Source organism: Mytilus trossulus, chromosome 4 (assembly GCF_036588685.1).
Source record: "Mytilus trossulus isolate FHL-02 chromosome 4, PNRI_Mtr1.1.1.hap1, whole genome shotgun sequence".
In the NCBI taxonomy this organism is placed as follows: domain Eukaryota; kingdom Metazoa; phylum Mollusca; class Bivalvia; order Mytilida; family Mytilidae; genus Mytilus; species Mytilus trossulus.
Window position 1 is genome coordinate 61,656,825 of NC_086376.1, and position 10,884 is coordinate 61,667,708.

Here is a 10,884-nt window from a genome sequence, read left to right on the forward strand (position 1 = left end):
TTAACGGCAATCATGTTGTACAGGTTATAACATTCCTGATGAAGGTAAATCCAGAAAAGCGCTTCGGACGCAAGAAATTAATAACGTGTTGTTTTCAATATTTTATAACATGTACGAGTTATATGTCTCTGGACATATACACAAATGTCTTTCTTTTTTTAATTTGAAGTATCATAATATTTTTACTTTTATACGGATCCTGTTCATGTCGAATCCGGTTCGGTTTAGTAGCTTAAATGTTGTCTTACATTTCCGGTTTTAGAATAATAGTTTGTTGTTGTTTTTAATTTGTATACTGTAAAGTAATGCTGTGACAGGTATTTGAAATGTTTATGTGGACATCGTAAATAACTATAAAGGTGGACTGCAATGTGTAGAAAAATAAACTAGCACAATTCTGTCTTTCGAACAAAGTAGAGTGAGCAGTCAGAGCTCAGACATCAACAAGTCTAATTTTGTTTTTGACTTAAATAAGTCGAAACATGTATTTATTATAAAAATGTAGTTTCAATTTTAGACTTATCTGAGTCAGAAAATGACAGATTTGTTTAGGTCTATTTATGTTGGTGAAAAAACTTAATGTTACTTTGTGGCCAAACTACACCACCTATGACAGCAAAAACCTGTATGAGAGTTCACAAGGACTTGAGCTATCTATATTTAATTATCTAATTGAACATCCTTACTAAACACAGATGTTTTACCTCATTAAGTGTGATTCCAGGTGGTTGCATTGTAAGGTTAATTAACATTATCTCCGATTTTTTAGACTCTCATTCATATTTTTCTTTAGAAGACAAAGCATTGGCTTCCAATGTTGTCATTATTTGATTTAGATGCATGACCTCCTTATAAATATGCGTGGGTCTTGAAGTTAACCAATTTTGATCACTCATCGACTTGTAGGAGTCGATATTTGCAACTTTTTGATTCTGGTCAATTATTTCTTGTTTAACAATATTAGACTTATTCAAGTCATATTTTGTCTTTAATTAAAGGGAGACAAATCCTAAAACTTACAAATTTAGACCTCTACGAGTCAAAAGCAGATTCAGACTTATTTATGTCTGAGCTCTGACTGGTGAGTGTGTAAGTTAGTTTTGTCTAGCACCTGTTAGTCTGTTAGTGTTACGCTGTCAGAAAACACAGTTATTTATGATTATGATATTAATAATTATTCAGGGGAGTAGATGTCCTGAATTTCAATCTAAAAAAATATTGAAAATGAAATACGACACTACTGACTTCTGAAAAATGTTTAGTTTTACCTTGTCACTGACTTTCAGAAATTTGTCCCCTCCCCTCACTTTAAACTCCTACATGTATGTCATTATTACATCACAGGGGCTTGTTTAGTAAGTCAGGCAAGGTTTTACTGTCAATGGCAATCGTTATCCTGTATAAAAAAACCTAGGATAGCGATAGCCATTGACAGTAAAACCTTGTCTGACCCACTAAACAAGCCCCTGTGATTACATTGCACACACAGTCAACAAATACTTGTATGTCAGGACAGGTGTCAAATATATATTACCTTCCTTTACAATGATTATGCACAGATGCAGCCTGTCGTGGTTAAATGAAGAAACTTATGAAGACAACTCTCAATGTACACATAAAATACCTACAAATGTACATGTACATTGTATGGCTTTAAAGAGTCAGTGTTATCACCATCTACACAGCTGAATACACTTAATAATAATAAAAAAAGACTGCCAACACCTAGTACATGTAAGGAAATAAAAAAACCCATCTCTGTTAATTATATGATTGATTGCTGGTTGCTTAATGTCCAGTGACAAACTATTTGAAATATTCCATGCATTTACAGGACAATAGGCAGTAATGTTACATGTTTTGTACATACAGAATTTTAAAAGCATAATGTATCATCACTGCTTATTTTACTTTTTCTATATAATTTATACCTAAACAGACAACTATTTTGAGGATCTAAATAAGCAGAGGCTTCTGATTTAGCATTAAATATTTTATTTCATTATAATCATTGAGCAAATTTCATGTACATTTGTATATTGATTACTCCACCATGTCCACACGTTCTTAGTACATGTAGTACCTTTCAGTAATAACAGAAATAATATAAATATAATATATATTTATAGTCCAGTCAATCTAGCATAAATTCAAGGTTTGGCGGTAAATACCACCCCGGTACCCCATATTTACCAGTGGTATTTTCCAGTGTTTACCGCACCGGACAATACTCCCCAAGTGGTCAATACTGGCAAATACTGGTCAATTGAAATTTTCATGGTTGGTTTTACTATCACTTGAAGTAAAAACTTGATAAAAAGTCAAATATATTTAAACTTTAATCTTTATGCTTGTGTCAGCTTATATAAATTAATGAATTTGATATGTTTTATTTATTTAAAAAAACTTATTCCTACTGATTAAGTTATTATGAATTATGAATTATGATATTACATACTTAAGATATATGAAAAAATACATATTATTTTAACATTTATCATGTTTGTAAATCAATTTATTTTTTATTGAATATGCACGATTTTTACAGGTAATTAAAATTATAGGTAAACAAAACTACAGGTAAATGCAGTTACATGTGTTTTTTTACCTGTCAACTGGAATTGTTTGGTGTGAAAATTAAATTACTAAAACAACAGCCCCCAATAAATGTTGATAAAATATGGTTGAACATGTTGCAGTAATAAAAGTGATATTTGAAGACTCCCTGTCTATTTAACTGTGAGACAAAAACTTTCTTTATGCTGGAAATGGAAAGTTTTTTGAAAGGATAAAACATTTTTTTATCTAATATTATAATATAATGTACTCATTAATCATTGTTTATTAAGAATTTACAATAGAAATAGAAATGAAAGCTTTAAAAATGATTTGAACATTTTCAATATTTCATTATTAATTAATATATACATGTAGTAATTGACCAGGTAGAGAATGGTTTTTGTCGAGCCTTCAACTTTTAAAAAGTCGAAAAAGCGAGACTAAGCGATCCTACATTCTGTCCTCGTCGTCGGTGTCTTTCTTAAACTATACTGGATTTCTACCAAACTTGGACAGAAGCTTGTTTATGATCATAAGATACAAAATGTAGTATCCAGAAGAAAATTTAAAAAAAAATCTTAAATGGACTTAGTTTTTTCTGCGGGGAAATATAACAGTCACTCTGTGGTTTAAGTTTTTAGAATTTTAATAACTTTCTTAAACTATCCTGAGTTGTACCAAACTTCGACAGAAGCTTGTTTATGATCATATGATAGTATCCAGAAGTAAATTTTGTAAAAAATAAATCCATTTTTTCCGCATTTTACTTTTAAATGGACTTAGTTTTTCTGCAGGGAAACATTACATTCACTCTGTGGTTAAAGTTTTTAAAATTTTGATAACTTTCTTAAACTATCCTGGGTTTGTACCAAACTTGGACAGAGGCTTATTTATGATCATAAGATAGTATCCAGAAGTAAATTTTGTAAAAAGATAAATCCATTTTTTCTGTATTTTACTTTTAAATGGACTTAGATTTTCTTCTAGTTAACATTACATACAGTCTGCAGTTTAAGTTTTCAAAACATTTATTAGATTCATTTTAGCAAACTTGGACAGAAGCTTCTTACAATGATCAATCATAAGATAGTATCAAGAGGAATATTTTTATTGATTTTTTTCCTCATTTTGGTTGAGCCTGCGATTTACAGCAAAAGTAGGAAAGACACTGGGTTCCAATTTTATTTGTCTATATGTATCTGATGAGTTAAGCCTTTTTCAACTGATTTTTATAGTTCGTTCTTTTGTTGTACTGGTATACCACTGTCCCAGGTTAGGGGGAGGATTGGGATCCTGCTAACATGTTTAACCCCGCCACATTATTTGTGTATGTGCCTGTCCCAAGTCAGGAGCCTGTAATTCAGTGGTTGTCGTTTGTTATTGTGTTATATATTTGTTTTTCGTTCATTTTTTTACATAAATAAGGCCGTTAGTTTTCTCGCTTGAATTGTTTTACATTGTCTTATTGGGGCCTTTTATAGCTGACTATATGCGGTATGAGCTTTGCTCAGTGTTGAAGGCTGTACGGTGACCTATAATTGTTACTGTTTGTGTCATTTTGGTCTTTTGTGGATAGTTGTGTCATTGGCAATCATACCACATCTTCTTTTTTATATTGATACAAAAATTATAACTTTACCACTTCTATTCATCAGAATGTATTTATTCTTGATTTTTTAGCGGTCTTTAGAGTATGACAAAAAACTTTAAAGTGATTTTATATCTTTTATCAAACTATAATCTAGATTTTTCAATTCATTAGTTTACCATTTATTGAACTTTTCAACAGGTCAAGGTAAAGAATCTCAAATTTGATAAAAATGATTAAGCATGTATTCTTCATTTTGTGATTTAATGTTTCTTTAGATAAGTAAGTTGCTGAAAAAATATAATATACGGATATAAACAATACCAAATTTTCACATTACTTTTTCAAAATGGTCACAAAACTTCAAATTTGAAAATCTTTTATGAAAAATGTACTAAAAAAATTAAACTACCCATAACCATGATAATTCTTCGGTTTTGTACATTTCATGAGCAGAAGATTATATATTAATTAAGTCATATACAAACTTATAGCTCCATCAAAGTATTATACATTACATAAATTTCAAGAAAAACAACCAAGAACTGACCAATAAAGACTCATTTTTGCAAGAGTTATCTCCCCTTCCAATGTATAGGAAATTAAAAATGCTGATTTTGACTTTTTCTCAAGTAAGTTTTTATGTGACTTTTTTCTGTGTATATATAGGACATAATATTATAGATTAGAGCTAAAACATTTTCTGTTGCAATTAGTTTCAGGTTAAATCTTAGTTTGACTGGACTATACAACACTTTTTGTGCTGACATGAATTGTCATTGATATGGTTATATTTATAAATTAACTGTTTACAAATTTTTGATTTTTTTGAAATACTAAGGCTTTTCTACCTCAGGCATAGATTACCCTAGCTGTATTTGGCAAAAAAGTTGGCAAAACTTTTAGGAATTTTGGTCCTCAATGCTCTTTAACTTCATACTTTATTTGGCTTTTTAAACTTTTTTGGATTCGACGGTCACTGATGGGTCTTTTGTAGACAAAACGCGAGCCTGGGGTATATACAATAAATTGTACTAAATTTATTCCTGGTATATATGATGAGTTTATTTAGTAGTTAAAATAATTTAAGACTTTAAAAAAAGAGGGACGAAAGATACCAAAGGGACAGTCAAACTCATAAATCTAAAACAAACTTTAGGTGATGGACTACAACACTGTTACATTAAATTTTGTATTAATCAATATTAAAGATTTCTGCATGTATTTTTCAGACGAAGATTGTATGCATGTATACAAATGTACGTAGAATGCAGATAAAATGGGTGAATTATCAAAAGACATATCTGTTATTAGTGTAGTATTGTTTATAGGAGCAGGTGCATTGGTATGTATTTTTATCTACCTCCTATATATTTCAAGGAATATGATTGGTTAAAAGCGTCCTTGTGGAGACCGTGTATATTTGATATTAGGTTAGTAGGGAGGCAGGGCTTATTTCATAGTAAATTCATACATGGTGAGTAGTGGCATTACATCCCTTTATATTCCATATTAGACAAAAGGGATGCCAGACTCATTTCATACAGGGTTAGTAGTGGTGTTACTTCCCTCTATAAAAAAAGGGTACTGAGAAAAAATCTACAAGGTTTCAAAAGACAAAGAAATTGATGATTAAGATGGAAATAAATTCATAAAACACATTAAAAAAAGCAAGTGATATTGTTGGCATCTGTTTTTAGTAGGATCAATGGAAGTAGCTAGTTTCTTAATTAATGCTAACAGTATTGCAGACTTGCTCATTTTGATAGGTCACTAGTCTAAATTTCACATGTTAAGATAGGCGGTAAGATGTTACATAGTGTGCTAGTGACCTAATAAGGTATATACATGTATTATCAGATTTTTCTCTTTTCAGGTATTTTTCCTTCTGTTTATACTAGCCAAGAGACAAATTATTAGATTTGCATGGAAGGCAACAAGACCACCACATGTATCCATTGGGCTTGATGCACCAAAGGTAGGTTTTCTGTTCTGATATATAAACTCACTCTTTGCAGTGTACTTAAATTAAACAAATCAGGTATGATTCCATGTTGTTCATTCTATAAAATTTATGACATAGATGCATTTATATTGTGAGTTTTTTTTTAATAACAAAAGGAGATCAACATTGTATTCCACCAAAAAAATAATGTAAAAATTATCCTGGACCCTTCAGTGCATACAAAATTTTGAACCAGTTTTTCGATAAGTGAGTTTTTACTGAAGAAACATTTATATTTGGTGAACTTACTGTGAAAAAAAGATTTTCTTCCTTTCAAATATATAGTTTGAAAAAATATTAGGATGTTCTCAACAATACCTAATAAGATGACATATCAAAATATGATTCCGGGTTATTTTATTCCTCAAATCTGTTTCGGAACAATCAAGAGATGAATCAACCAATACATCAAAATGTGTATCTATAAACATTTAATTTTGATGTGTGAAAAAGAAGAATGCGAAGGAAATGAACATTTAAAAAAAAAATATATCTAGATTGATCTCAAATTTAGAAGTGTGATTTTCTAATTTACAATCAAGATCTATGTTATTTTTATCATTCATCATGTTCATTTGTAGGATCTAAAAGAGAAGATTTTAAGCCAGCTGGAAAGGACAGCCCTTATTAGACATGAACCATTATTACTGAACCCCAAGGTTTCAGAAACAGCTAAAACAGGTAAAAACTACAATATTGTTTGGTTGTTATTTCGAATTCTCTAACAATGATACATCTACAAAAATATGCACATTAAAAATAGATGATATGTATAATTGATAATGTTTTATCATTGTCTAATTGTAGAGTGGAAATATGTTAAGGGAGTTATTATTTAAGAGAGGTTAATATATACTTTTTATGTGACTAAAAATGTATACCAAAATTTCTGAGCACATTTTCAATAAAATTACTTGTCTCATAATCATTTTAATTTAAGGCAATTTAACAGATTTCAAAATATAGAAAGAGAGACAACTCTAAGTATATTGTAGAAATGCCTTTTTGTATGTTAGTCCCTTTAATGAAAAGCACAGACGGTATACCAGAGATATATAAACACATCTATTTTGTATATATGTCTTTGATTTAATATAACCTATCCCTCAAAACAAAAAGACAAGAACGGAACATTTACATGTAACTTAAATTTGTGTATTCTTTACTCTTATTTTCCTGATGTTTTATTTACTCTACCTCGAAAAAAAATATAAAAGTGACACACTGTATATCATGTGTATTTTATATCCTACGGTTTCACATGCTCTAGTTGCATGTAAAATTTGATTAAAATCTGTTATTCATTTAGATGTTCAGTGTATAACAACAGTTTGCTTCAGAAAGGTGGCAGAAAAGTGTTTTTCCCTGGAATATATAATTTCATTTTAAAGAAAATAATGTGCAATATCTGTAATCTATTGTTGTTTTTTTTTATGATTTCAGTCCCGAATCATTATTACTACAGAATGAAAGCAGTTGATGCCTTTTCAAAATTTGGTGAGTATTTTATACACATTAAAAAAATCAGATGGTTTCGAAGAGCATGAGATAGCAATACTAAATCAGCTGAGTGGTAAAAACACTCCATGCAATCATAATTTATGACATGTAAATATGAATGCCAATCAAAAATGATGTTTATTTACTTTATTTGTTCTAGCCACAAAAAAATAGATTTTTCACACACTGTATTAAATATTGGTTTATGATCCCAAACATCAAAACCTGGATCAGTGCCTAAATATATATAATTTATACAATTTGGTGCCGAAATATCTCGTAGTATCATTTTAATGCAGTTCATATATATATGCCATACATTTTTTTTTAAATGTAAGAAGTTTAGTCACAAAATACAGACAGACTGATGGACGCAAAGACCAGAAAACATGATGCCCCCTCTACTATTGTAGGTGGGGCATAAAATATATAATTTCAGAAAAACTAATTTTGTATTTATTATTTACTGTCTTTTTTTCACAGATGAAGTTCTGAAAGAAGAAGAACCAGATTCTATAGGCAGACATCCATCAAAGAATGTTAGAGGATATCTGTTTGGTCTATATACAGAATATCTGAGTACGTCATCTGAAGATCTTATACATAAATTCTGTGATTCATATGAACATGCTAGACATGATCCTAACGACTTTGGTGAAGATCAGTATAATAATTACATGGTACTTTTAGAAGAACTTATAACATGTTTAAGAGTGGGCCTGAGAAAAAAGCGTGGTATGCCATTAGATAAAGCATCTAAGCTTGAAACTGAGGTTATATTTGACTCGGAACGGAAGGGTATTGTGAAAACTAAGACAAATGTTCATCCTGATAAAACAGAGACTAAAGGAAAAAGTGGGACAAGACCTGGAGAAATAAGATACAGGTCTAGAACAGATAGTAGTGTTCATTCCAGTTTACTGGACAGTGGTCATTCTAGTCAAAGTAGTGCTAGTATTGAATTAACAACAAGTACACGAGGTGGTAGCACAGAAAGAGATAATAAAGAATCTCTGAACAAGACTGATACTTTTTGCTGAATATTATACTCATGAGATATCTTTCATAAATAATGTAATACTGTGAAAGTACTTTGATTCATGGGTATTAATTTTCCTGGTTTGAGCTAAATTTACATGTTCGTGGGTTTTTAAATTTGTGGATTTTAGTTTCCCAAAAAATGAAATAATTAAAATTTAAAGCCTTTAGAAACAAAGGTTACAAATAGTCTGGATTGAGGAAATTATAAAGTAAACATTGACTGGTGTAAATCATAGAGATAACACTTATTAACCAATGATAAAGTGATCAACAGATTTAAGACCATTAAAGGTGTTAATTAGGCCATAAACATGTCACCTACAGAAAACAGTAACATAAGTAAATGCTATAAACCAATTTTGAATTGTCAAATAATTCTTATCAAAATCAAGCCCAGCATGAAATTATAATATCCCATATGTACAAGAACTATGAAGATATAAAATGAACAAGTCTTTATCATACTAGCATATCAATACTGGAAATCTGACTTTCATCGATTAAAAATATTTTTTAAGAGAATTAAAAGATCAAAAGTTGTACAGTTTAGGTTATTAAAGATTAAATGGGTATAATCCTGCATTTGGTTGTAGTTCAGTGACTGCTTTTCAAGTATTCTCAGATTTGGAATTATTCAATATATTCATGCTTTCATAAAAGACTTCATATCAGTAGTCAAACCTACCGATTGGGAACCTTTCCATGTCATGATGTATTGATTTGGACAATGGTTGTTTTATTTTGTTGGACACTTAAATTTGTGGATAAAGTCATCCACGAAAACCATGAAAATTGGTACCCCACGAATAAAAGTACTTTCACAGTAGTCATTAAGACTTTGTCAATTAAAGCTTTGATATTGTTCTACTGATTATTTGTAGTCCATTGTTTGACTGTATGAACTCTCTAAACTAAAAATATAATTGCTATTGCAATATAATTGTTAATCTGTTTTGTTGGAAAGCACCACAATATACATGAACTCTAAATTAAGAAATTATTGTGATTATTTTATGAATGCAAATAATGCAACTTAATGATAATCATGACAAGTACAATAATAAGAACTCTCATTTTGATATATGACCTCTTCTGCTGTTACATCCATCAGTTGTCATCTCTTAACATTTACAAAACAACAATGTGTCCAAAGTACAGGGATGCTCCATCTGCACAATAGTTTTCTATGTTCAGTGGACCGTGAATATGGGGTAAAAACTCTTATTTGGCATTAAAATTAGAAAGATCATACCATAGGGATTATGTGAACTACGTTTCAAGTTGATTGGACTTCAATTTCACCAAAAACTAACTTGACCAAAAATTGTATCCAATAACCTCACCAGAGATTCAAGGCTTCTAATTTTGTGGGCCAGATGCTCTTTTCGCTACAAAAGAATCATCAGTGATATGAGGCTCAAATCAAGTTTTAAAGATTTAAACAGAAATCTTGAAGGAATTTAACCCTTTGATTAAGCATGATAAATGCAACAAAAGCAATTCAAGCATTACTGATATAAAAATAAGGTGATGTGGCATGACACTTAAGACTCTTTTTGTATTTAAAGAGTTGTGACGCAGCCGCTATCCTATAGAAGGATGGTTTTTATAGTTCTGTTTCCTCAGTGTTTTATCTGGTTGGTATTTGGCACACTGATATGTTATCATAAACACCCAGTCTTGGGAGAAAATGTAATCATACTGCTAGATGTAATTTGTAAGTTTGTTTTTACTCCAGGTTTATCATACGGATTTCCAGGGACGGATCAAGGATTCTTAAAAGTGATTTTCGTTCGATAAAAGTGAACATATATTATGTTAACTGCTGAGCACTACGATGCGAAAACATTTTAGGACAATTTCATACCAAATATTATATTATTTTTTTTTATCAAAAGAGGTGACCACACACCTTGGATTCCCACTTTGAATCAGCAACTGCTGGACCCAAGTTCGGGTTCTCTTTTGATGTATCAATACAATCATCGAATGATTTCCATAAATTCATTATTTATTTTTTCAAACTGCTGTCCTGATCTTCACCTTTGATATATGACCTGAAAATCAGAGGTGGGTGGTTAATCGATCTGTCAATATATGGAGTTATCAAACATTGATGCTTTTTCCGCATTTCAAAAGTTGGGTTCTGATTACCTTATTTATTTCAGTTTTGGTTTTACTCTGATCTAGA

At 30.5% G+C, this 10,884-nt stretch overlaps 1 protein-coding gene across 3 annotated transcripts; it reads left to right on the top strand.

Moving 5' to 3' along the window:
- The first annotated feature begins 239 nt into the window (after window positions 1-239).
- Window positions 240-9,696, top strand: LOC134715699 (protein C1orf43 homolog). Of its 3 annotated transcripts, none has more exons than XM_063578052.1 (6): window positions 240-317; window positions 5,380-5,492; window positions 6,024-6,125; window positions 6,734-6,833; window positions 7,596-7,649; window positions 8,136-9,696. In XM_063578052.1, the coding sequence occupies exons 2-6, from the start codon at window positions 5,427-5,429 to the stop codon at window positions 8,690-8,692; spliced, it is 879 nt and encodes a 292-aa protein (XP_063434122.1). In that variant the 5' UTR covers window positions 240-317; window positions 5,380-5,426; the 3' UTR covers window positions 8,693-9,696. The 3 variants fall into 3 exon arrangements, with proteins under 3 accessions (XP_063434122.1, XP_063434121.1, XP_063434123.1); XM_063578051.1 differs by having other exon boundaries at window positions 248-418; XM_063578053.1 differs by having other exon boundaries at window positions 254-359.
- Window positions 9,697-10,884: the final 1,188 nt, after the last annotated feature.

What these genes read in the sequence shown, in the direction of transcription:
- LOC134715699 (XM_063578052.1), top strand. Translation starts at nt 5,427, where the DNA reads ATGGGTGAATTATCAAAAGACATATCTGTTATTAGTGTAGTATTGTTT. An exon ending in TTGGGCTTGATGCACCAAAG is followed by an intron (nt 6,126 to 6,733) that starts GTAGGTTTTCTG and finishes GTTCATTTGTAG; the next exon opens with GATCTAAAAGAGAAGATTTT. An exon ending in TTCAGAAACAGCTAAAACAG is followed by an intron (nt 6,834 to 7,595) that starts GTAAAAACTACA and finishes TTATGATTTCAG; the next exon opens with TCCCGAATCATTATTACTAC.